Source organism: Diuraphis noxia, unplaced genomic scaffold (assembly GCF_037042655.1).
Source record: "Diuraphis noxia isolate RWA-SAM2 unplaced genomic scaffold, SU_Dnox_SAM2 contig0007, whole genome shotgun sequence".
NCBI classification, from domain to species: Eukaryota; Metazoa; Arthropoda; class Insecta; order Hemiptera; family Aphididae; genus Diuraphis; species Diuraphis noxia.
Genome location: NW_028301717.1, coordinates 2,292,723 through 2,317,366, shown reverse-complemented (window position 1 = coordinate 2,317,366; position 24,644 = coordinate 2,292,723). Strand labels below are relative to the sequence as shown.

Sequence of the window (24,644 nt, the reverse complement as noted above, 5' to 3'; positions counted from 1 at the left end):
AAATTTTTTTACGACCTTATATATTCACCCAAATGTTGTGTAAAGACATGTTTTAGATGTAAAATAATGTGAACTTAACGATAAAAATATAAAAAGTATGATTAGTTCAATAAAAATGACGTTAGACGATATTTAGCCGAATTATCACCATTTTTTACCAAATTTTTTCCCAAATTTTTTTTCTATTTTTTGTATTCACCCAAATGTATTGTACAGACGTGTTTTAGTTGTCAAAAAATGTGAACTTAACGTTAAAAATATAAAAAGTAAGATTAGTTCAATACAAATGACTTTAAACGATATTTAGCGGAGTTATCACCATTTTTTACCAAGTTTTTTCCCAAATTTTTTTCTATTTTTTGTATTCACCCAAATGTATTGTAAATACGTGTTTTAGATGTAAAATAATGTGAACTTAACGTTAAAAATATAAAAAGTATGATTAGTTTAATACAAATTACTTTAAACGATATTTAGCGGAATTATCACCATTTTTTACCAAATTTTTCCCAAATTTTTTTTCTATTTTTTATATTCACCCAAATGTATTGTAAAGACGTGTTTTAGATGTAAAATAATGTGAACTTAACGTTAAAAATATAAAAAGTATGATTAGTTTAATAGAAATGACTTAAGATGATATTTAGCGGATTCATCACCTTTTTTTCAAAATTTTTTTACGACCTTATATATTCACCCAAATGTTGTGTAAAGACATGTTTTAGATGTAAAATAATGTGAACTTAACGATAAAAATATAAAAAGTATGATTAGTTCAATAAAAATGACGTTAGACGATATTTAGCGGAATTATCACCATTTTTTACCAAATTTTTTTTCTATTTTTTGTATTCACCCAAATGTATAGTAAAGACGTGTTTTAGATGTAAAATAATGTGAACTTAACGATAAAAATATGAAAAGTATGATTAGTTCAATACAAATGACTTTAAACGATATTTAGCGGAATTATCAACATTTTTTACCAAATTTGTTCCCAAATTTCAAGAAATCTATAAATTATTATTTAATTTAAAAGTAAATTTTAATTCTAATATATTCAAAATTTACATTTTGAAGAAATTATTATAATATTGTATAGAATTTTAAAGCACATTTATTAATACATTTTGTGTACATATATATTAGTTTAAGAATTTTTGAGGAAATAGTTTTCCCAGATATTGTACTTGAAAATCTAAGTATTTTGAGTGGAAAAAAATGTTTATCCCACCCTAAGACAAATTCCTAATTACGCCACGGCTGCTGGTGTTAAAGCCATTTCATCCAATAACAAACATCCTAACCAAAGTAATCATTTTAATTAAATAACTATTTAAACAATACATTTAATAATTTTAGAATATATATATACCGTGTTTCTCAAAATTAGGGATATATTTAGCTTTTTCTTTTATCATTTTAAAAACACTCTCTTGAAATCCATAAGAAGGCTGTAATTGCTGAATATACCTTTGTAAAGTTGACAAGAATGCATAGGCGTAAATTGGGGGGCTTAGCCCCCCTAAAAAATAGTATAGCCTTGTTATAAATTTCTAATGTTATAAATTATAATCTTAGCGTTAGCCCCCCCTTCTAGCAAGCCAAATTAACGCCTATGCAAGGATGGTAATGGTAAAATGTTGTCCCGTCTAATCTTTCTATATAAAGCTGGTCCTTTAATCTTCATGAGTATACATTCATATACCCAGTCATTAGAATATCTCATTCCTTTTTGGGATTTAACAGATGAAGCTTTAAAAATTGTTCTAACAGCTTCTTTTTGTTTAGGTGAAAGATCTTTCAAAATTTCTTCAATTTTTTCAATTTCCAAAGTTTTACATTTGTTAATTAAATTATTTATATCAGTTTTCAAAGTTTTCATCTGTATGTACATAATTTAAAATATATATGAAGGGTACAAAAATGCTTTTAAATAATATATTGTGATTAGTTTAATGCCTTATTAAAAAGACGACTTGTTTGTTGGCTTCTTTTATACATAGGATTCATTATTTTGAAGCATACACTATTTCTTTGTTTTTTTTTATCATTATACTGAAGTTGACGACAGCATTTACATTTTATACTTTTTCCTTCCAAAGTTATTTCACAACTTTTAGACCAGATTCCACCATATCCAGGACAAATTTTAATATTATCAACATTTTTCAATAATTTTTCCACGTCGTTTCTACATGTTGTTAATTTTCCAATAGGCAATGCTTTTTCTCTTATGAAAACCTTAATATTGTAAATATTTATTACCTACTATTGTATTCATATAGTTTTATTTGTAATTTATAATATAAGATTAATTTATTAATTTATAGTTAATATATTTATGTATAAAATAGTTGCCTATTAACTATTATTATTATAAAAACCTGTGGTATAGATGATGAAAACCTAACACATTTATCATTTTTTAGGCCAGTGATATAGGTAAATAAAGTTTCTTTTCCATTTGTATGCAAACCCCACATACTTCCTGGAAGTTTAACATTATTTGCATCCAAGTGAACATCATATGTTTCTTCTGTGATACATTTTGGAACATACTCATTCATCAAACCTGGATGCGGTGAACTATCAAATAACTATCTGGCATCAAATTTTCACTTTACATTAAGCGTTTCCTGAATTTAACCAAACCAATTATTACTTGCAAATTGCAATACATTTTTTTGTAAACAATACTATTGAAATATGATGTTTGAATATTATTATGCTCTGATAGAACCATATTTTTATATTCTTCGATGATTGTTAAAGCACTTTAAAAATATATGGTTTATTAGAAGCGTAATAATTAATAGAAGAAATCAGATTTAAAAAATATTGTTTAAGAAAAAAATATTATCTATTGCGACACATAGGATGACACTATATCTACATAATATGTAATGAAATATAATTATGAAACCTTTGTTAGAGCAATCCGCGGTGTAGGTGGCTTTCTTTTCATTGTTTTATCGCTCAGGTATTTGGGTAAATTTGGACCTAACCTTAGAATTTTTTTATTCCACACTTCGATTAACTCCTGTTACAAATAGTATGAATATTTAAATAAAATATTGATTTATGTAAATTGTTATTGTTCTTTTTATATAGGTACCTATATTATATTTATATTACAATGTTGAAAATAATTTAATCTGTATAAATGTATAGTTAATAGTAATTGTTTACGCCGCCAGCACTTGCTTGAGCAGTTTGCTGGACGACTCGCGGAGTGTTTGGGGATGAATGACAATATTAATACTAGAAAGAAATAATAAATATGGTATACAGAATATATAATAATCAGACGTGTCTTACACCTAAAGTACAAACAATGTTATACGTTAATACGTTACAACTCCGAAGACGTCTCTTCGGACCGTTTTTATAATAATAATAACTAATAATACCAATAAAATAATATAATTAAGGGCACAACAAATGCGCAATATGCAAGACTAAATAAAAATATATATGACAAAAAATACAATAATAATAATAGTAACGATACCGCTAGTCGCAATGATGGCGGAATCCCACGACGATTGATACGAATGGTGTGCGAAGTTAGTTCGTCCCGTGAGGTAGCCAAATTATGTTGTAGATGGCTCGGCGATGGTGAGCTCGTTGACCTCTTGACGGCGGCTGCGTTATATTGTGCCTCATACACCAGACACACGATAATCCCGCGACTTATTATAGACGCACACGAAATTGTGGGCACGTGTAATTACGTGCGACGGGTGATGTTGGGAATCAAACCCGCATACAAAATAATAAAAATGATCGACGCGCGACGCAACTATAATTTATTATGAATTATAAGGCCGTCGACATCCATACGGCACACACTGCGATAGACTAACGTATACAATATATAGAACTACAGGATTTGTCGGTCGACACACGACGAAAAGGTAGTACACAAAAAAAAGGGGCGCACGACACCCGGTCACGGCAACTATACCGGACGACGGTGGTGAATAGAGAGCGAGCCGCTGGAGAACCGGTGGTCAGCGATGCCGGTCGCCAAAAGCTCCGCGCAAGCGCACTTCGACATCGGTCAGCCAACGGGGTGACACGACAAGTGTCCAGACGGTCACACTGTTAGCCACGAGCGCGGCTCAAGTTCAAACATCCTCCCCCTATGGGAGGCGTCGCCTCACATATATCGTAAAATATGAAGTATTCGAAGGCGGAGGAACCGTGGTGCACATCTAACTGTAGGCTACGTTCTGAGTGACGGCGGATATCGTTAAACAAAAAAAAATTCATAACGTAGGTGAACATATGGTCCATAATAACATATAAAAAGGGAAAAATACATATGATATAAAATATAAAACAAAATGTTAACGTACAAACGTGTATACATATATATATATAATAATAGAAAAGAAAATACAAAATACAAAATATAGTATATTATATAATAATTATAAACTTTGCGTCCGAACACCCCGCGAGTAGTATAGCAATTATAATAATAATAATATGTCAAAACAAGAATAGGTAACTCGGCGCGGTGGTCGGTGAAGTCGAGGAACTCAGAACGAGACCACAAACTATGACCATAAGCAATTGTGCGAGTATAATGGTAAATGTTACAAGGAAATTATTGTTAAGTGCTACTGGCCGTCGGTAGGCAGTACTATCACTTTGACTACTGGACGAGTAAGCATGCCACGGGACGTCAATACGTGCACAACCCTGACCACTCCATCGGCCCCCGGTTCGACACCAGTCACGCTACCAAGTCGCCAATCTAAAGGCGGTGCTAAGGGGTCCCGGAGAACTACCATATCGTCTACTTTGACGTTGGGACGGCTATCAGTCCATTTAACCCGTTCTTGGAGAGTATGAAGGTACTCTGTCGACCACCGGTGCCAGAAATTCTGGTGACAATGATCTAGTAATTTCCACCTATTAACTATAGGGCGATCTGGGGATATGGGTGATCGAGGAGGCACAGCGAGCAGCGGTTGACCGACGAGGAAATGCCCCGGTGTCAAGCATTCGAGATCGAGCGGATCTGATGAAGACGGAGTAAGGGGTCGCGAATTTAAAACTGCTTCAACCCGACACAACACTGTACTGAATTCTTCGTACGTCAAAACGTGTGAGCCTACAACGCGGGTTAGTAATCTTTTGGCTGAGCGTACTGCTGCTTCCCAAAGCCCACCAAAATGAGGGGCCGCGGGGGGATTAAAATGCCATGTGCATGACATAGCTACTGACGTTATGGTTAATTGCGACGCGGGACTGTTAATTAACTGACGTAGTTGTCGCGCGGCGCCCACGAAATTTGTACCACAATCAGAAAATATTTCGCTGGGCATACCGCGTCTGGCCACAAAACGATCAAAGGCTGCCATAAAGGCTTCAGTGGATAGATCTGTCACAAGTTCTAAGTGAACAGCTTTAACGGCAAAACACACAAATATTGCGATATAAACTTTGTACGTACGCGATTTGCGCAACCGTAGTTCGCGCATTGACAACGGACCCGCGTAATCCACGCCCACCCGGGTAAAAGCTCTACATTGTTGTACGCGCGATCCGGGCAAATCAGCCATCAATGGTTGTGGGTTACGACCGTCAAAACGAACACACACCGTACATTGTGTCAAGATAGTGTGGATAACCGAGCGGAGAGACACAATCCAGAAGTGTCGACGGATCATCGCGGACATAACGCGCGGGCCAGAATGGCACGTTATTTTATGCCAACGCCGGCAAATTAACGTCGATAAAAAAGACGACTTTGACAGCAATATTGGGTGTTTCGTTTCGAACGGTAGGTCGGAATGCCTTAGTCGACCACCTACGCGAATGACTCCGTGGTCATCGATAAACGGGCATAGCCGAGCGAGAGGCTTCGAAGATGCACAGACGTTCTTACGCAACTCGTCGCGGAGTTCGGCGAAAAAAGACTGCTGTGAATGGAGAACAATAACGCGTAACGCATCGTCGAGCTCGATACGCGTGAGGACCGGTGTCACCTCGGTAGGTCGGCGACGGCCTTTTGGCAGCATACGGCGCATCCTGGCAACTACGCGAATCATATGATCGTACGAAGAAAAACGCGCGAACCACTCCGAAGGGTGGTCTTTAGATTGTACTAAGAGGTTGATGGGCCGGACTTCGGGCAATTCGGAACACGGTAGACGATCCTTATCCCTCCCCCATTCTTTCGGATGGTCCCTAATAAATTCTGGGCCGAGCCAATACAACATAAATTTTGGTAATTCTGACGGCATCATTCCACGTGACGCACAGTCGGCGGGGTTTTCGAGCGTTGACACATATCGCCAATGACAATCTGGTAAAACGGACTGAATCTGATGTACGCGGTTCGATACGTATTGTTTAAACGTTTCGTGTGGGACAGTCAGCCACGACAGGACCACTAACGAGTCCGTCCACGCGAAGGTGTCTACAATGGTAACGCGATCACCGAGAGCAACTTTTACGCGATTCAACCATCGAATAAGCAACAAGGCAGCGTTTAGCTCTAATCGTGGCACCGTCAACGTTTTCATTGGAGCTAATTTGGTCTTTGTACCGATAAGAAAGACTGACGAATCTCGTGGTGCATCGAGTACGCGCAAATAAGCCACAGCCACGTACCCTCGTAATGACGCGTCACAGAAACCGTATAACAAACATGTCGTACCCGGAGTGGTGTTGCAAAACCGCGGAACGCGAACGGCCGAAAGCTGTGGCAACTCGATCACGAATTGTGCCCAATCGGTGCGGATGTCGCATGGCAACGGCCCGTCCCACTCACACGCCGCCTGCCATGTACGTTGCATAATATGCAGTCTTGTTAAGTATTCGAATACTTGTATTTAAATACTAGTATTTAAATACTTTTTTTGTATTTCAAATACTTTTTAAATACTTTTTAACCAATGTATTTTAAATACTTAAAAAATACTTTTTATTTGTATTTATATTCTAGAATACTAAATACTTTTTTACATTCCTATGGGCTATGTTCTACTCCAATTTAAATTTCCAATATTTTGTAATGTACTGTTTTAGATTTTGTTTTTAAAATATTATTTTATAATGGTTCTAACTTCTGAGAATTTATAAATAAGATTTTAGATTTCTCCAAAATACAAGCTGATAACAGAATGACTGAAACCCCCGTCAGCCACTCACTCCCACTTAAAGGCATACGGGACACAGACCATCACAACTAGTTCTTGAATCTATAAATAGTGTTTATTTTCAAGTTGTAATAAGCACTAATAACATTATAACAATAAATAATAATACGACTTTATATTTAAAATTATTATTGTACCTATCTCTTATCTAATGTGTGGATGTGTGGTTGTCGGTTGGCGGTACTATACAGTACCTAGTTAATAATTATAAGATATTTGTTATAATATATTAATATTACATTATTATTTATTACAAGAGTTGATAATACTCTATAGTCTATCGTCTATGTTTGATGTTTCTTATAATTTATAAATCATAGTATTTTATTTACCAATTTGGCAATTTAATACTAAGTATATCAAACGTGCAAAGGCAAACAGGCGACAGGAAACAGCGTGTGCGTCCTGCACTCCTGCGTTGTTAATTTTTGTTGTTAGTTGTTAGTTGTTACTTATTAAATTATCAAGTATTATTTTTTAAACAACAATGGATGAAACCGAGGAAAATTGTGAATTGGACAATCCACGTCCACAAGTGAATATTAGTTTACCATGGCCAGTATATAATTCACATTTTAAAGTAAAAAAAATACTTATTGACTGTGATTTATACACAACTTTTGAAGTTTCTTGTAATCATTGTGTGACAAGTAAGACTCAAACTGCTGATTCAAGATCTATGTCCAATCTCCGTAAACATTTAAAGGTAGATATTATTATTATTATTAAGGTATTATTTTTTTTTTGTTTACTTATAAATACATGTTAGGCATTTGAAAATGTAGGCCATTGCTGGCAAGTCTAAAAGTCCTTAAAATTATTTATTATTAATAGGTTAGGTTAGGTTAGATTAGATAATGTTAGTCCTTATAAGTAAATAATAGTTTTTCCAATATTTGTTTGATGAAAATAAAAACATGATTTTATGGAGGTAGACTTATTGAAAACAATATAATTTTATAATTATTCTTGTGTCTTGTCACATAATATTATTTCTTAACATTGATCTACATATTTTTTGTTACCTATTAGTTTTTTTTTTTTTTCATTGGTCTTGAAATTTGCAATATTTCTGCTTTGACAACTAGGGCCATAAGCGTTACATTTTTAATAAAATAGAAAAAAAAAATTAATTAATTGTATACAATTTTATTGTTTTATAAACAATTTGGATATTTATGTAGGTACATTACAATATTGTTAATGTCATCACAGAATATATGAAATTTCATATATTCTGTGGTGTCGTCTTATAATAATTTTAATATTTGAGTTGTTTTGAAAAATTCTATAGTGTTTATTTCGTTCTTCGGGTTTGGACCTAGACTAGGTATTAGTTTTTAAATATTGTATTTCGGAACTTAGTTTATGCCTTCTAAAAAAATGTTGAACACTGACCCCAGACGGTCAGGTTGCAGGGTATGCAAAAACATACCTATGAAATAATTAAATATAAACGTTTTGTTATTTGTTTTATTTTTATCAGGGTTTAGTTAGTTATATTAATATATTTAAAGTCAATAGGTCATAGACTATGTAAGTCCTTAGTATATAGACAATAGACATATAGTTTATATCTAGATATATAATTAAATATTTTAGATAGTAAATTCCTATAATAGTTTATAATTTTCACAGCTTAAACATAGTAATGTAAAAACTGTAAAAGAATTACTGATGCCAAGTATGAATGTATCTGTTGATGTAAATTGTACAAGAAAAGAAATTGACAGCACTGATCAATATGACACCAGCAGCGGATCAAATGTTAAAAAAATCAAATTTAATACAACACAATCATCTATGAAAAGCTTCATACATTCAAAAGATAATCGCATAAATATAGTTTCTCAAGGTAAATAATATGTTCTACTAGTTCTAGAATATATAAATATTTCTCTAGTTAGTTTTTAAATCAAATGTATTAATAATATATATTTACCTAATTTATCTATTTTAAATTGTATTACATATTTGAGAACCGATATTATTTTAGTGCTTATAATATGTAGGTACCTACTTAATAGTTTAATGTAAAAAGCTATTTGTATTTGATAAATTGATTCAAGTAGATATTCAATAATAAAAAAGGTTTAAAAATATGTTATATTATTTATTTATTGTATAGTAATTAGTAATTATTAATAATTGTTTGTTGTTTTATTTCACAGATACACTTAATCAAATGATTCAAGATTTAATAATAAACGCATCTCTACCATTTAATATAGTGTCACATGTAAATTTTAAGGATATTATTTCTAAAGGATTCCCAGGTAGAAATCTTTTGTGTCGACAGACTCTTATGAAAAATATTGACAAAAGTTTTAATATTGTCTTTGAAAAATTGAAATGTAAATTAAACTCAGTGGAACATTTAACAACTACTGCTGACGCATGGTCGACATTTAAAAGGTATATTTTTTTAGATTTTTAATTTCATTATTTAATAATATCTGTCATTAATTTATTTAGATCTTATTTGGGAATAACTGTTCATTGGATTGAAGAAGGAAGTCTCGAACGCAAATCTTACTTATTATCTATTAAGCGATTGATAGGAAGTCACACTTATGAGATATTAGCCAGATCTATGGAATCTGTCTATACATTATTTAACATAAATAACAAAATTTTATATACAACAACAGATAATGGCAGCAATTTTGTTAAAAGCTTTAGGTAAATATTTTATTAATGTTTAATTGAGTTTTAATGCGAAAAAGGGTAGACATCATTAGTTTTCCTAGGTTTTCTTTTATAGTTTATACAATTATACCTACCTATAGTTGTACCTATGGGCTATGAGGTTGTGAAAATATTTTTCTCAACTTTCATTAGTTTCAATTAATACTTTCTAACCTAAATTATTATGTTTTAATCAATAATTTTACATCTAAAATTAATAGGTAATTTATGTTTCAATCAAATTAATTTATTTTTAAATTTTTAGAGTATTTGGGGCGAATGACGATGATACCAATGCCTTGAATGTTACACAGCTAGATAATAACACAGCCACGATGCCATACATCACCTTCATTCCTGATGATGTGGATGATTTGGATAATTGTACTGTTACAAATGAAGATGAAGATAATGATTTTCAAGATATATCTCATTTAAATATTGCTGAAGTATTGGAAGACACAGAGGATGAAGTATATATTTTGCCAAAACATCATAGATGTGCAGCACATACTCTCAATTTAATCGCTACTAATGTAAGAGAATTTTATTTATTTTGTAATATTTTTAAATTTTAGATTCATATTATATATTATTATCAACTTACAAATTACAGGATATTCAAAAAGCTATTTCTGGTGTAAAAAATGCAGTATCGCCTCTGTGGAAGTATAAGCAGCAGAGCAGAACAACCTTTGCGAAATTAACTAATCTTTGGAATAAGCAAAACCGATCTACTAAAATTGCTGATGTTATAAAAAGTTGTTTTGGAGTATACCTTGTCACTCCAACAGAAACAAGATGGAATTCAACATATGACTCAGTAAATTTTTTTTTGAAGATATCCAAATTAAATTCATCAAAATTATTTAGATTGTGTGATGAGATTGATATTGTACGATTTAATAAAAATGATATGGAATTCCTTGAAGAATATTCTCAGATGATGGAACCATTAGCTATTGTTTTAGACCTTTTACAAGGTGAAAAAAATATGTTTTTTGGTTTTCTAATACCTTCAATTACAGAGTTAATTTACAAGTATGAACAAATACTTAATAAAAATCAATTAAAAATCTGTTCTCCATTGGTAGCAGTAATAATAAAAAGCATTGAGAAACGATTTGAAAAAATATTAAGTGACCAATTTTTGACAACAGCAGCTATTTCACATCCGTATTTTAAAACTGTTTGGATAAAAAACCAAGTAAAAAAGGATTTGGCTATTTCGGATTTTAAAAAAACAGTTTTAAATGTCTTTAATTCAAAAGAAAATGAGGCTTCAACACATAAACAATTAGTTGAAAATAGTGAAGATGAAGTTGAGGATTCTTCTTTTTTTTCATGGTCTAATGACAAACTTCAAGGAACATCAACTATCTCTGTGGAAAATGAAGTAACTCAATATCTGAGTAGAAGCCCTACAAAAAAACTGACATCACTTAATGAATATCCTAATATAAAAAAAGTTTTTATTTGTCATAATACTCCATTGCCTAGCAGTGCTCCCATTGAACGCGTATTTAGTATTAGCAATGCCATACTAACAAAACGTCGAGGAAAGATGGACGACAACACATTTGAAAAAACAATTTTTTTAAAATACAATTCAAATATGTAATTCATATCTATTAAAATATACAATATACTGTATTACTGTCTACTATTAGAATAATTGTGTGTTTTATTATTATAATTATTTATTTTATTTTTTTTAAATATTTTTTTGATAAATTCCATAAATATTTTAATATAAAATTTATAATTTACTAAAAAAAAAGTATTTGTGGAAGTATTTTGAATACTTTTAAAAAGTATTTGTATTTATATTCAAATACTTTTAAAAGGAAGTATTCGAATACGTATTTTAAATACAATTGACACCAAGTATTTAAATACGTATACTGAATACATTTGAAAAGTATTCTTAACAAGACTGATAATATGTTTAGCTAAAAAAATCGCCGGGGCAAACAAACCCAACGGATCGAAAAATTGGGCCGTCAGTGACAAAATTCCACGTTTCGTGAATTTTGGTGACACCTCTAAACTGAGTTCACAACAAAAATAATCATCATTCGGATACCAGTGTATACCGAGAACCTTCGTGCCTACGCTATCATCGTCGGCGAATGACGTAGATTTTACCACGCAATGCTCGGCCGGTACGGCCTGCAAAGTGCAAGATAGCCGGGGTATTACTTGACCATTTTCGTAATTCGAGACCGGACCGCGCCAGTACTGAATTTAATTCCGATTGGACAGCGACCGCATCGGTGATGGTATCAGCCCCGTAACAAATATCGTCAACGTATGTTTGGTGACATAACGCGTCGCGAACTCGTAAAAACGACTCACAATCACTGTCGGCTATGGCGCGCAGCACGCGGAGTGCAAGAAAGGGGGCGCAATTTACTCCATACGTCACGGTATTAAGTTCATAATCAATCAGTTGATCGAGCGGGGAGTCGCGCCACAATATGTGTTGATAAGTACGGAACTCAGGTAAAATCAAAATTTGACGGTACATCTTGCAGATGTCCGCCGTGAATGCGTGGCGAAATAAACGGAAACGGATCAAAATATCAACTATATCGCGTTGTAATTTGGGCCCGGGAAGCAACGCGCGATTCAACGACATACCCGTGGGACCTTTCGCGGATGCGTCAAAAACTACTCTAATTTTCGTATCTACACCGTCATGCTTACATATAGCATGGTGGGGAATATAATATTGCCCGGGGGTTGTTGCAACCGACATATGACCTAACGCGAGATATTCGGCCATGAAATCTTTATACATTGACTTAAGCTTAGGATCCGTGGTCAATTTGAGTTCTAACGATTCGAACCGTTTTATTGCTGTTTCACGGGATCGATCAAATGTACGGTCGGAAACGGTTGCGCGGAACGGTAGTGGCACGGCAAAACGACCGGACGGCAGACGCACGTGTCCGTCTCGGAAAATTTGTTCGCATCGCCCATCATCAGTAAAGGTCTCCGGAGCAACCTCTGGCTCTTCGACTTCCCAGAAGCGATGCATGAGTCCCTCTAGGGAAATAGTAAGGGACACCGGGAATGAATGAAATGACGTCAGTTCCCCCTCAGAAATTGGTCCCATCAAAATCCAGCCAAAAATCGAACTAAACGCGACCGGCAGATTTTTGTCAACCGTGATTTTGCGCCCGTCCATTACTGCCGCATACACGTCACCCCCCAACAATAAATCGACCGGAGCTGTAATGTGGAACGACGGATCGGCCAACGCTAAATTCGAAAATCGGTCTTTTATACCTGCAGGTAATATATTCCTAGGGAGATCATTAGTGATTGAATGCAGCACCCACGCCTGAACTGATAACACTGGATCGTTCGAATATCGCGGCTGTATTACGCAATCGACACGGCCCTGAACATCCATAATTGTAACGCCAGACAAACCTGTCACGGGTGTGGTCCATCGATCACGCCGAAGTCCCAGCCGATCGGCGCACGCGGTAGTTATTACACTAATTTGTGACGCGCAATCAATTAGTGCGCGTACGGTTTGCCACGAGCCCGCCCTGTCACGTACATGTAATAGTGCCGTTCCTAACAATACCGACGTGGCTTTAGAAACTTGTGGCGGTGGTGCAGACGCGCATAACACTACATCCGACTGTTGTGCGTCCCCGCTAACATGAGTAGCAGTCCCCGGCGGGTGAAGGAGGGAGTGATGCCTACGAGAACAGTCGTGACATCGCGACTTGGCAGTACACTTAGGAGCCCAATGATCGGCGCTAAAGCAGTTAAAACATAATTTATGCTCCCGGGTCCAGCGAGAGCGCTCGTCAACAGCCCACGTTTTAAATCTAGCGCATACCCCTAAACCATGCGCGCCAGAACAACATGGACAACTATTATTTGTCGAGTTAGACGGTTTAGTCGTAACTAACGTAGTGGGATGGGACGAAAACCGCGACTTCCCTAATCGGTTTGTTTCCCTTTTGAGGTGGCTATGTTGTGGCGTCGATTTTGTATGCGCAATGAGGGCGCCGTGATCACGATGTTCGCCTACAACCTCCAATACGGCGACGCGGTTTCGCAAAAATTTCATGAGCTCGTCGATTGTTGGATAATCGGATATCGTACTTGTTTCGAACAATTTGCGCGTCGATACCGGCAAACAACGAAAAGCAACCGAAAATAAAATAAAAGACCGTAAATCTGGAATTTTTAACGCGTTGAGGAGAGACATACTTTCACTAAATGAACACATGAAACTATTAAGTTCGGAAAGAGACTCCTGTTTAACGGGCGTAGCGCCTAACAATTTGTCGACCAAAGACATAGCCACTAACCGTGGACGATAAAATCGATCTGAAAGCGTCGACCGCACCAATGCGTAATTTTCCGCCGACAATGGTATATCTCTCACAGCATCTGCCGCACGGCCCTTTAGACATCCTTTTAAATAATATAATTTGTCGATATCACATATATTGGGGCGACTATTGACCAAAGATTCAAACGCATCACAGAAAGTAGGCCAATAACGATAATCACCGTCAAATTCGGGCAACGGAATATCAGGAAGTCGAGACAATTGTTTTGTCGGACCCGGTTGGTTATTCGGGGTGACAGACGGTCCTACTTGACATTTAAGGTACGATAAATCAATTGTATCCCACGCCTTTCGGGGTCAACCTTTCTACGACTGAACGCGACGCATTAATTAGAGCTCGAACTTCTGCCGGCAAGTCCACCGAATAATCATCCGATTCACCGAGATTAATTAAATGTTCTAAAAAAGACTCGTCTTCCAATTTAAATTGAGCCCACTGACTTTCCAAATCAGTGGCTGCTATTAAAAATTCAGAAATTATATCAGGCTCCTTTAACGCACGTAATGATAATGCGTGTGTTGCTCGAATAGCTGATATTGCGGCCTTGCGCTTTGCATCGGCGAACAATTTCGATCGCGTCAACCGATCTACCCGCTGCTGCTCCTCGTTTACCATGATAAATGAAATAAAGTATAAAAGATAAAACACTACCTATGTAATACTATAATAATATAATAATATTATACGCTATAATATACACGATGATAAACACTATAATAATATATAACGCGCGTCTATAAGGGCAATACCGATAATGCTTGATATCGAGGCAATTGCACTAGCGGCCTACGATAACGCTCGGAACCGTGCGCTGATCTCACTAATTAAGTGTCTAATACAATTTGTCCTATAATAACATTACCAATACCCACGCACAACGCTCACCGGGTCCCCACTGACACGGAAAAAACCACGCTCTGCTACCAAATGTTTACGCCGCCAGCACTTGCTTGAGCAGTTTGCTGGACGACTCGCGGAGTGTTTGGGGATGAATGACAATATTAATACTAGAAAGAAATAATAAATATGGTATACAGAATATATAATAATCAGACGTGTCTTACACCTAAAGTACAAACAATGTTATACGTTAATACGTTACAACTCCGAAGACGTCTCTTCGGACCGTTTTTATAATAATAATAACTAATAATACCAATAAAATAATATAATTAAGGGCACAACAAATGCGCAATATGCAAGACTAAATAAAAATATATATGACAAAAAATACAATAATAATAATAGTAACGATACCGCTAGTCGCAATGATGGCGGAATCCCACGACGATTGATACGAATGGTGTGCGAAGTTAGTTCGTCCCGTGAGGTAGCCAAATTATGTTGTAGATGGCTCGGCGATGGTGAGCTCGTTGACCTCTTGACGGCGGCTGCGTTATATTGTGCCTCATACACCAGACACACGATAATCCCGCGACTTATTATAGACGCACACGAAATTGTGGGCACGTGTAATTACGTGCGACGGGTGATGTTGGGAATCAAACCCGCATACAAAATAATAAAAATGATCGACGCGCGACGCAACTATAATTTATTATGAATTATAAGGCCGTCGACATCCATACGGCACACACTGCGATAGACTAACGTATACAATATATAGAACTACAGGATTTGTCGGTCGACACACGACGAAAAGGTAGTACACAAAAAAAAGGGCGCACGACACCCGGTCACGGCAACTATACCGGACGACGGTGGTGAATAGAGAGCGAGCCGCTGGAGAACCGGTGGTCAGCGATGCCGGTCGCCAAAAGCTCCGCGCAAGCGCACTTCGACATCGGTCAGCCAACGGGGTGACACGACAAGTGTCCAGACGGTCACACTGTTAGCCACGAGCGCGGCTCAAGTTCAAACAGTAATAGATTATAAATTTAACTTTCTTTAAAACAATTAAAAAATATTACCGCTTAGGCTTAAATAATGAAATTGGTTTTGTCTTCTAAGTTACATTTTTTGAGAAGCATAACCAGTTCTGCAACCAGGCACAAAACATTTGTTTGGCATTTTTTAAAAAAATAATAAAAACTAGATGTTTTGAAAGGTATATTTTCAACGTTGTGAAGTGAATACAGTGCAAAGTGAATAATGTTTAGGGTAAAATTATTATTTTGACAACCAAATAGGCATATGATTTCAAGTGACATATCTACAGTTTAAGCATATTTGTACAATGTACATGCTTGTTCAATGTTCATGTTTGTACATGTTCGACTTTTATTTTTGAATATATATATAATATATATATGTATATTTAGATATTCTACAGATTAATCTTAAGCAGTACTTCTCAAATTTTTGAATATGGAAAGTTTTATGTAGGTATGATAATTTAGTGAATTAACTCATACATTTTTCATTTTTTTTTTTTTTTGGAATAGGAAATTTAAAAGAGTAATGACAGTATATTTAATAATATTAATAATTGTATTTGAAAAAAATAAAGTATTTAAATACAAACATACAAATAATTTAGAACATACAAGTCATAGTCATTTACAATATAAAATCAGAAATCTTGAATTTTATTCCTTAAATCATAATATATTTTCAATTTTCTATGGCTTTGGCGTACAAAACTGTTCATTCATCGGCCTTCATAGGACATTCAGCGCTCCCGGTGGTGATTTCTATCTGTGGTAAAATTTTCAATCAAAATTTCGTACAAGTGACGACACCTTATCAATACATCTTGAGTGCACCTTCTGGTTTTATATAATCTGTGTTGGAACCACGATTTAAGATAAACAGGTTACTCAACGAAACTAATTTTTTGGTGCGCTTAAAATTAACGATATTGTCATAGCAAGAATAACAGTTAGCGCTTTTGCATTTTAGTGATTTATCCTGGTACTACAAAGAACATCATTATCAATAATATCAAATTATCAACAATTAATGTCAAATATCAATATTCAAAAATCAAAATTCAAACACCTATTCAATTAAGTTATTAACGATTTAAGATATATCTTAATTCTTAAATTGTGTATTTATAATATCAATAATTTTTATGAAATACATGCCTTTGCTTAAAATCAACTGTTTTTCTAAATACCTTTGGCTACAGTTATTAAATTTATTTAAAGTAAAGAATGTTACAGCAACTGGAAAATTATTATCAACCATTGATATATCAAAAAACCATCCTTTTGGTAGAGCAATGGAGCCAATTTGACTCAGCACTGAATTAAATAATGATTCATCTTGTACTACAACTTCATTTACACTTTCAATGTCTTCTGTAACCTAATAATCAACAAATTTCCAAGTTTATGTAATTTGTTTGTACCTATAGACAGCCCTACAAAGCTGTAGTTATAGAAAACCGAAAAACAAACCATCGAAATACAAGTTCGTTTAGCATCAGGATACTCATATTCTTCAGGAATACTTTTTTTTTTTGTTAATTTGCTATAATTATGGTCATGAGTAACTACACTGTTTAACGTTGTATCTACTACCTAGTAAAAGTTTAAAAGAGATATACAACTGTTAGCTTACATTTAAGAGAACTTATAAGTATTCACTAAAATAACTAACTTTCTCATGATCAGTAATTATATTAATTGGTACAGCTCCAGTTTTCAGCCTTGGTCTTTTTAAACAAATCTAGTCACAAATATATAAAAAAAATATACTTAACCCTTAATAAAACAATTTATTTAAGCTCTTTAAAAACTTACAGAGTATTTATTGTTGCCACTGCCAGACACCCAAGTATTAATTATGTCGCTATTTTTAAAATGTTTAGCACACACTCTAGAGACACTGGTCAGTTGTGTACCTAAAGATTTTTCCCATACAGCAATATCTTTAATAGGGACGCCAAATTTTGTTTTGGAACTTTCGTGACACCCATTTACACAGCATTTATTTGACACCATAATAATGTTTTTAAATAGATACTCAAATAAAAAACTAGATTTAGAAAACAAGAGAATTATGAAATATCTTTTATTATCTAAATAATAAACATAAATGTTGGTATAGGATATAGGAATCAGGAAGTGTATAATAAAAAATATAAACATTAATATCTGATAATTATAAATTCTATATTTATATAATAAATATTATACATACAAATTACAAATTCTAAAGCCCGCCTAAAATATTTGTTTGAATAGGTTTACTATCAGGTTGTTGGTTGATTTAATCCACGCTTGGAGCGTTAGTAGCTTTTCTCGCATAGTTGATCAGCTGTTTAAATCCAACATTTAAGCGCACCATTTACGGTGTGTATGTGCCACGATTAAAGATATACAGGTTGCACATCGCCCTATAGGTGCCTATAGTAAACCACTTCCAGACTGATTTACAAAGTGACTATAAAAATCAGCTGTTAATAATTAACCAGTGGCGCCCATGTGACGAAATTTAGAACTAATTTTAAACTATATTACATATTATTATGATAAGAAGGTAATATAGATAATATAATATATTTTATATTTTACCGCCTTTTTATAAATTTTAATTTTGATTTTATGATATAGTATATCTTTAACCGCATGTTCATGAGTATTTCGGTATTCATAATATTTATCATTAATCGTGAATCGGTATTCTAGTAGCTTGCACTAGTGTCAAGTGTTATTGTTTAAAATGACTTGCTGTGTTCCTTCATGTAAAACAAAAAATAAAAGTACCTTCTTAGTTCCTAAAGATGAAACTTTGTTGTATCTGTGGGAACAATCGATTGGCTTACAATTAAATCCAAGTTCAAGAATTTGCGAATTACATTTTGAGACTGATGATATTATAAAAACATGGGAATCTGGTCAAGGTATAAATAAATATATTGTAAGTTATTTTATTTTATTAATAAATGCTCAATATTATAATTATTAACAACCTTTCTTTCTCGACAGATATGTCGCAAAAGATCAAAACTTCGTCCAGGAGCAATTCCAAAAAATATTAATTTCACTGAAAGTGTCGATAGTACAAGTTTGGACTTACAAAATTGTAACATCGATGAACTAAGTGGTCCATCACCAAAAAAAATGAAGGTATTACTATTTTCATTTAGACTCATTGACTATTATTTTTTTTATAATAGATAAATACTTTTTTTAGATATCTGAAGATGCTTATAGTGTAGCACAAGATTATTGCTATACTGCAAAATCTCCTACTAATACTGCCCCAACAGAAATTAATAAGGTTAAATTCCAAAATACTTTACATACATTTAGTATTCTGCTCAATTAATATAACTTATTAGTTATTATGTACTTGCTTTTGGGTTTAGATATCTTCAAAAAGTTCAAACAATTTAGAATTTTTTAAATTAGCTCGACAGAATATTAATTTCATCAACATTCCATACAAATGGTTTTTCAATAACAGTCATAAACTGGGAATTGGTGAAATAATTGGATTTTTTAAGCTTGGTGAATTTAAAGAAGATTTATTTAGATCATTGGAGAAACAACTGGTACTAATTGAAGGTAAATTTGTGGACTTACAATTTTTAAACTAATACTCATTATTTTGAAACTGGTAATTATAGATTTAAACATATTTATACAAGTAAATGGTAAAGAAGTTGCAAAAACTAAACTAGGGCTTTCACAAAATTATATACCTGAATGTATGGATGATATAGAAAATGTATTGAAATTATTAGACAGTGCTATACTATGTCAGGGTGTGGGATCAATAAAAAAATATGGTGACATACGTCATACAATCAACATTAGGTCCTAAATGTGAGAAACTGTTTGATCAGTGGCACCACTCAAGCTGTACACAAATACTAACTAATGGACAATTCTCTAGATCTAGGTAACTATTTTAATCTTATATTAATTCCAAATTTAATTTATGTTTAAACTATATTTAATATAAATTTATAAATTTTATAATTTTAATGTTTCAGTAATATATGTTTGTGGTGCAGACGTTTGTTGTATATTATTAAGAACAAAGAATCTCGAAAATCTAAAAGACCATATTTTTCTCCAAATAAAAAGAAAACAATCAAGCAGCTAAAAAAAGTTAAATATGTTATTAAACAGAAATATTCAAGAGCGTCTCTAAAAATTGCTCGTTTACAACGAGATTTGATTGAAATTCAAAACAAGATGAAAGACATTTCAGATTCCAGTCTTAATAATATGCTAAATGCTTCCAATATACCTGAGTGCCAGACAAAACTAATCCAAGAAATATTTAATGCTGCAAAAATGAAAAATCCTAAGAATCGGAAATACAGTGAAAACTGGATGCTACTATGTCTGTTATTTCAAATTAGGTAGGATTATACTTTTATTCCTATTTTGCAGAAACTATATTTTTTAATTTCATAATATTAATTATAGATCACCTAGTGGTTATAAATTCTTAAGAGAACAGAATATATTACCCTTGCCATGTGTCAACTCAATAAGGAAACATTTACTAGCTGTGAAAATAGGATGTGGTTTTGATCCAAATTTGTTCAAATTATTACAAAAAAAATTTTCAGCTAAAACTGAGAATCAAAAAATAGGAATTCTGCTGTTGGATGAAATGTTTTTAAGGGAAAGTCTTAGTGTTAATAGTCGAACCCTTACCTATTCTAGACTTGAGGATTACGGAGATGAAATAAAATCAAATAAAAACTCAAATCTAAAAGCCAATCACGGATTGGTTTTTATGTGGCAGAGCTTAGCCGATAATGTAGTACAACCAATAGCAGTTTTTGCATCTCACGGGCCCGTAAAAGGTATTTATTTTCAATACATATTGAATACAATATTATAAAAATTAATACACAAAATATTTTTGCAGGAGTTGATATTGCAAAACTGTTAATAAAAACAATTATGTTAATTGAAAACGCAGGTGGGCATGTAGTTGGTGTAACAAGCGATGGTGCATCAACAAACCGCACCATGTGGAACACTTTAGGGGTACATTTTTAACAAAAATACAATTATTTAACTAAAAATTTAAAATTATATATATAATGTATATGTAACTGATATTGTTGTAGGTGTCAGCTAAAAAAGATAATTTTCAAAATTATTTTCAAAACCCGTTTAACAATTCTAAAAAGATATACGTGTTTTCGGATGCTCCACATCTTTTAAAAACTGTTAGAAATCGATTATTTAGTAACAAAATGTTGAAGGTGAAATTATTTTAAATAAATTTTGAAATAAAATACTTTGTAAATATTTGTAATCATACATACAAATATTTATTTTAGATAAACCCATCATTACCTTCAATTAAATGGGAACATTATTCTAGTATTTTCAAAATAGAATGTAACAGTCTTACAAAAGTATGTCCTAAATTAACAAAACACCACTTTGAGTTAAACAATCTCTCAAAGATGAAAGTCAAATATGCAGCAGAAGTATAATTAATATAAATAAAACAAACAAATAGTTAAAATGTTACTTAAATTTTAAATATTTTTAGATATTTAGTAGGTCAATGGCTATAGGAATGGAATTTTATAAACAGAAAAATTTCCAATGTTTCAATGATTCTGATGAAACAATAAAATTTACTTATATGATGAACAATATATTTGATGCGTTAAACAGAAGATATCCTAAGGAAGGAATAAAAAAAAATAGCAAAGACTTAGAGGTTTTTTTTTGTATTTGTGTTGTGTCTGTGTTGCATGCTTGTGTAAGTAGAAATGAAAGAATAATTTATATTATGAACAATGTATTTTTTATTCAGATGGTGTTTGCATAAACAAAAATTAAAAGATAACTGTTTATTTACTCCTTACTGAGTATGTTAAGTGTTGTTTTGTTTTTGTGTTGGATGATGGATCTAAAAAATTTTAACAATTTAATTATGATTTAACAAAAATATTACCATGTGTATTATATTTTATTCATATTAATATTTTTAACTTTTATAAATGTATTATGATCTATTCTAGGTATTAAATCAAGCAATAATATGGTTAAATGATTGGGAAAATAATTTAGAAAATAAATTGATTGACGCAAAAGATTTTTTGACACAGACAACATGTGATGGTTTAAAGATAACGTTAAAGTCCACTTTAGATTTAGTCAACTATCTTTTAGATGAATGTAATTTTGCTTATGTCTTAACGGCTAAACTAAATCAAGACAGTTTGGAGGTAAATAATAATATAAGATATATTTAATATTAAACTAACTATAAACTAATTATGTATATAAATTGCTATTGATATTTTCTAAAAATGAATTGTTTTTTTTTGGTAGAAGTTTTTTGGAATTCTCAGACAAGTATCGGGACCTAATGACCACCCTACTGCACCTACTTTTCTACAGCTGTATCGTATGCTCTCTGTATACTCAGCAATCAAACCTCCTAAGTCTGGAAATTGCAGTATACTTGAAGGTTTCAAACATTTATTTTATTTTTATATAAATATGAAATATTTTAATATTATTATGATGTTTTCTATCTTTCAGATACGTCACCAATAATATCAATGCAAGATTTAAAAGATATTATTAGTGATCCAGAAAATATTTCTCAGAGAGAACTAAAAGTTGAAGAATTAAAAAAAAAAATTGATGTAATTATTGAAGATGGATGTTGGGACTTGGACGATGTTTTGTTAGATCATGATTATGCAGATGCAACAGTATTTGATTGTGTAGTCTATTTTTTGGCAGGGTAATAACTTAAAAACCTCTAAATATCTTTTATAAAGTAGTATATATTAATATTTATATAAATACATTTAATAGATACATAGCAAAGCGTTTAGTTAACAAAACTAAATGCTTAATTTGCATTGAAGGCTTAAAGAACTTAAATACGTCATCAGTAGGTCAAGAGGCTGCTTTAGTTCAAGCAAAAAGTAAAGGATACCTTACACATCCAGATCACAATTTGTTTATAATTCTAAGATATCTGGAAACTTGTTTTGAAAAACATGCTAACTCAAATGATGTGTTTGAACTTACTTATAATGAGTTCTTTAATAATAAGTTTGAGCTTAAATTTTCTTGTTCAATGCATAAAGTTGAGATGTTAACTAACATTTTTTCTTATTATATTACAATGAGAATGAGACAGTACACTTATCTAGAAAATCAAAAAAACCTAAAAAAAAATAAAACTAAAAAAAAGGTTGTCTAAATTAGTTAAATGTTAAAATTCTTGTTTATACCTATTTTTTTTTTTTTTAATAGTATTTATGTTTATACAGTTATTCATCCTTATTCCCAGAGCCCAACTTAGGGGGGGGGGGGGGGGGCTAGGGGGGCTGCAGCCCCGGGCCCCGATATTATTTGGGGCCCCGAGCCTCTGTTGATATTTAATTATTAAAGTGGCATTTTGAAATAATTGTATGGTATTATTGGTTACGTAGTTTCGTTAGTCACGTAGGTATCGTAATGGAATTTATAATAAATTATTTTCTAATTGATAACATAAGCTAATAAGTTTTAAGATAAAGTTGGTCAAAAGCACTTTATTACATTTCTTTATTTATATTCATATTTTTAATTTCATCGTTTCATTTTTATTAATATTTATTAAGTAATTAAGGTACGTTTTCCTTACAGCGTCTAGACCTTGCGGTTAGTCGACACTAGACGCGGCATTCAAACGCTGCGTCAAAACGGTTTTACAAACAGCGTCTAAACGTCGCGACCGTTCCAAATTTTTTACAAATATTCAATCGAAAATAACCAAAACCAAATGTATTGTCAACTTTTTTTCTAAATTGTTAAAAAACTTTTACAAATCAAAATCAGGAATTAAGAAGCGTCACCAATCAGTCGATCTTTATTGGACTGTTGGTCGATCGCGATAAAAGTGTAGTATACACGATACATTATATTGTATGAACTTTATGTTCTAGTATAAAAAAATGCAAATAAATAAAAATATGTCGATCTTCAGTTTTAAAATTAGGAATATATTATTATTATGGTATAATTGATTTATAATCTTAAATAAATTGAATATAACAAATCTATATAGCATAAAGACTACATTTATAATTTAAGTTGATTATTTAAAATTTAGATAATAATTAATTTTGGGGCCCCATTAAAAAATTTGACCCGGGCCCCAAAATTCCTAAATTGGGCTCTGCTTATTCCTTATATTACTTAATATGTTTTGAATCCAATAGTATTATGTACTTTTCACATATTGTTTGTTAATTGGCATATATATAATGAATACTTATAACTTATAAGCGTTAAAATATGTTTAACATTTATTAGGAAGGGCAGACTATACTATTTACTGTTTATTTTTATTAATAATATGAAATATGAATTTAATATTTATGAATTTATTATCGTCATTGATAATATTATTAAAATTGCTTTGATAAAACATTTATTATATGGAATATTTCCGCTTGGAGCGCCACACATTAATTATTGCAATA

General features: G+C 32.7%; 5 protein-coding genes across 5 annotated transcripts; 2 read left to right on the top strand and 3 right to left on the bottom strand.

The window, feature by feature from the left end:
* Positions 1–1,252: 1,252 nt before the first annotated feature.
* Positions 1,253–2,013, bottom strand: LOC149054415 (uncharacterized). The gene is made up of 4 exons (XM_089230292.1): positions 1,963–2,013; positions 1,626–1,885; positions 1,376–1,491; positions 1,253–1,302 (listed from the first exon to the last, which is right to left on the bottom strand). The coding sequence occupies exons 1-4, from the start codon at positions 2,011–2,013 to the stop codon at positions 1,253–1,255; spliced, it is 477 nt and encodes a 158-aa protein (XP_089086418.1).
* Positions 2,014–4,631: 2,618 nt separating this feature from the next.
* On the bottom strand, positions 4,632–6,818 carry LOC149054414 (uncharacterized). Its single transcript, XM_089230291.1, has one exon. The coding sequence runs from the start codon at positions 6,816–6,818 to the stop codon at positions 4,632–4,634; it is 2,187 nt and encodes a 728-aa protein (XP_089086417.1).
* Positions 6,819–6,852: 34 nt separating this feature from the next.
* Positions 6,853–11,577, top strand: LOC149054413 (uncharacterized). The gene is made up of 6 exons (XM_089230373.1): positions 6,853–7,887; positions 8,820–9,036; positions 9,353–9,596; positions 9,657–9,863; positions 10,135–10,405; positions 10,486–11,577. The coding sequence occupies exons 1-6, from the start codon at positions 7,669–7,671 to the stop codon at positions 11,488–11,490; spliced, it is 2,163 nt and encodes a 720-aa protein (XP_089086499.1). The 5' UTR covers positions 6,853–7,668; the 3' UTR covers positions 11,491–11,577.
* A 411-nt stretch (positions 11,578–11,988) lies between these two features.
* On the bottom strand, positions 11,989–14,199 carry LOC149054412 (uncharacterized). The gene has a single exon (XM_089230290.1). It carries the CDS (start codon positions 14,197–14,199, stop codon positions 11,989–11,991), a length of 2,211 nt encoding a protein of 736 aa, XP_089086416.1.
* A 4,594-nt stretch (positions 14,200–18,793) lies between these two features.
* On the top strand, positions 18,794–22,913 carry LOC149054411 (uncharacterized). The gene is made up of 14 exons (XM_089230288.1): positions 18,794–19,084; positions 19,153–19,293; positions 19,361–19,447; positions 19,536–19,734; positions 19,797–19,986; positions 20,166–20,540; positions 20,608–20,993; positions 21,059–21,180; positions 21,264–21,401; positions 21,480–21,632; positions 21,698–21,913; positions 22,176–22,382; positions 22,489–22,627; positions 22,702–22,913. The coding sequence occupies exons 1-14, from the start codon at positions 18,887–18,889 to the stop codon at positions 22,911–22,913; spliced, it is 2,763 nt and encodes a 920-aa protein (XP_089086414.1). The 5' UTR covers positions 18,794–18,886.
* The last annotated feature ends 1,731 nt before the right edge of the window (positions 22,914–24,644 follow it).

Bases quoted from the DNA above. Each gene is read 5' to 3' on its own strand.
- LOC149054415 (XM_089230292.1), bottom strand. From the start codon at position 2,013: ATGAATCCTATGTATAAAAGAAGCCAACAAACAAGTCGTCTTTTTAAT. The intron at 1,886-1,962 runs GCATTAAACTAA...ATGTACATACAG, and splicing joins CAAGTCGTCTTTTTAATAAG to ATGAAAACTTTGAAAACTGA. The intron at 1,303-1,375 runs GTATATATATAT...TACTTTGGTTAG, and splicing joins CCCTAATTTTGAGAAACACG to GATGTTTGTTATTGGATGAA.
- LOC149054414 (XM_089230291.1), bottom strand. From the start codon at position 6,818: ATGCAACGTACATGGCAGGCGGCGTGTGAGTGGGACGGGCCGTTGCCA.
- LOC149054413 (XM_089230373.1), top strand. From the start codon at position 7,669: ATGGATGAAACCGAGGAAAATTGTGAATTGGACAATCCACGTCCACAA. The intron at 9,597-9,656 runs GTATATTTTTTT...TAATTTATTTAG, and splicing joins GCATGGTCGACATTTAAAAG to ATCTTATTTGGGAATAACTG. The intron at 10,406-10,485 runs GTAAGAGAATTT...TACAAATTACAG, and splicing joins TCAATTTAATCGCTACTAAT to GATATTCAAAAAGCTATTTC.
- LOC149054412 (XM_089230290.1), bottom strand. From the start codon at position 14,199: ATGTCTTTGGTCGACAAATTGTTAGGCGCTACGCCCGTTAAACAGGAG.
- LOC149054411 (XM_089230288.1), top strand. From the start codon at position 18,887: ATGACTTGCTGTGTTCCTTCATGTAAAACAAAAAATAAAAGTACCTTC. The intron at 21,633-21,697 runs GTATAATTAATA...AAATATTTTTAG, and splicing joins AAGTCAAATATGCAGCAGAA to ATATTTAGTAGGTCAATGGC. The intron at 22,383-22,488 runs GTAAATAATAAT...TTTTTTTGGTAG, and splicing joins TAAATCAAGACAGTTTGGAG to AAGTTTTTTGGAATTCTCAG.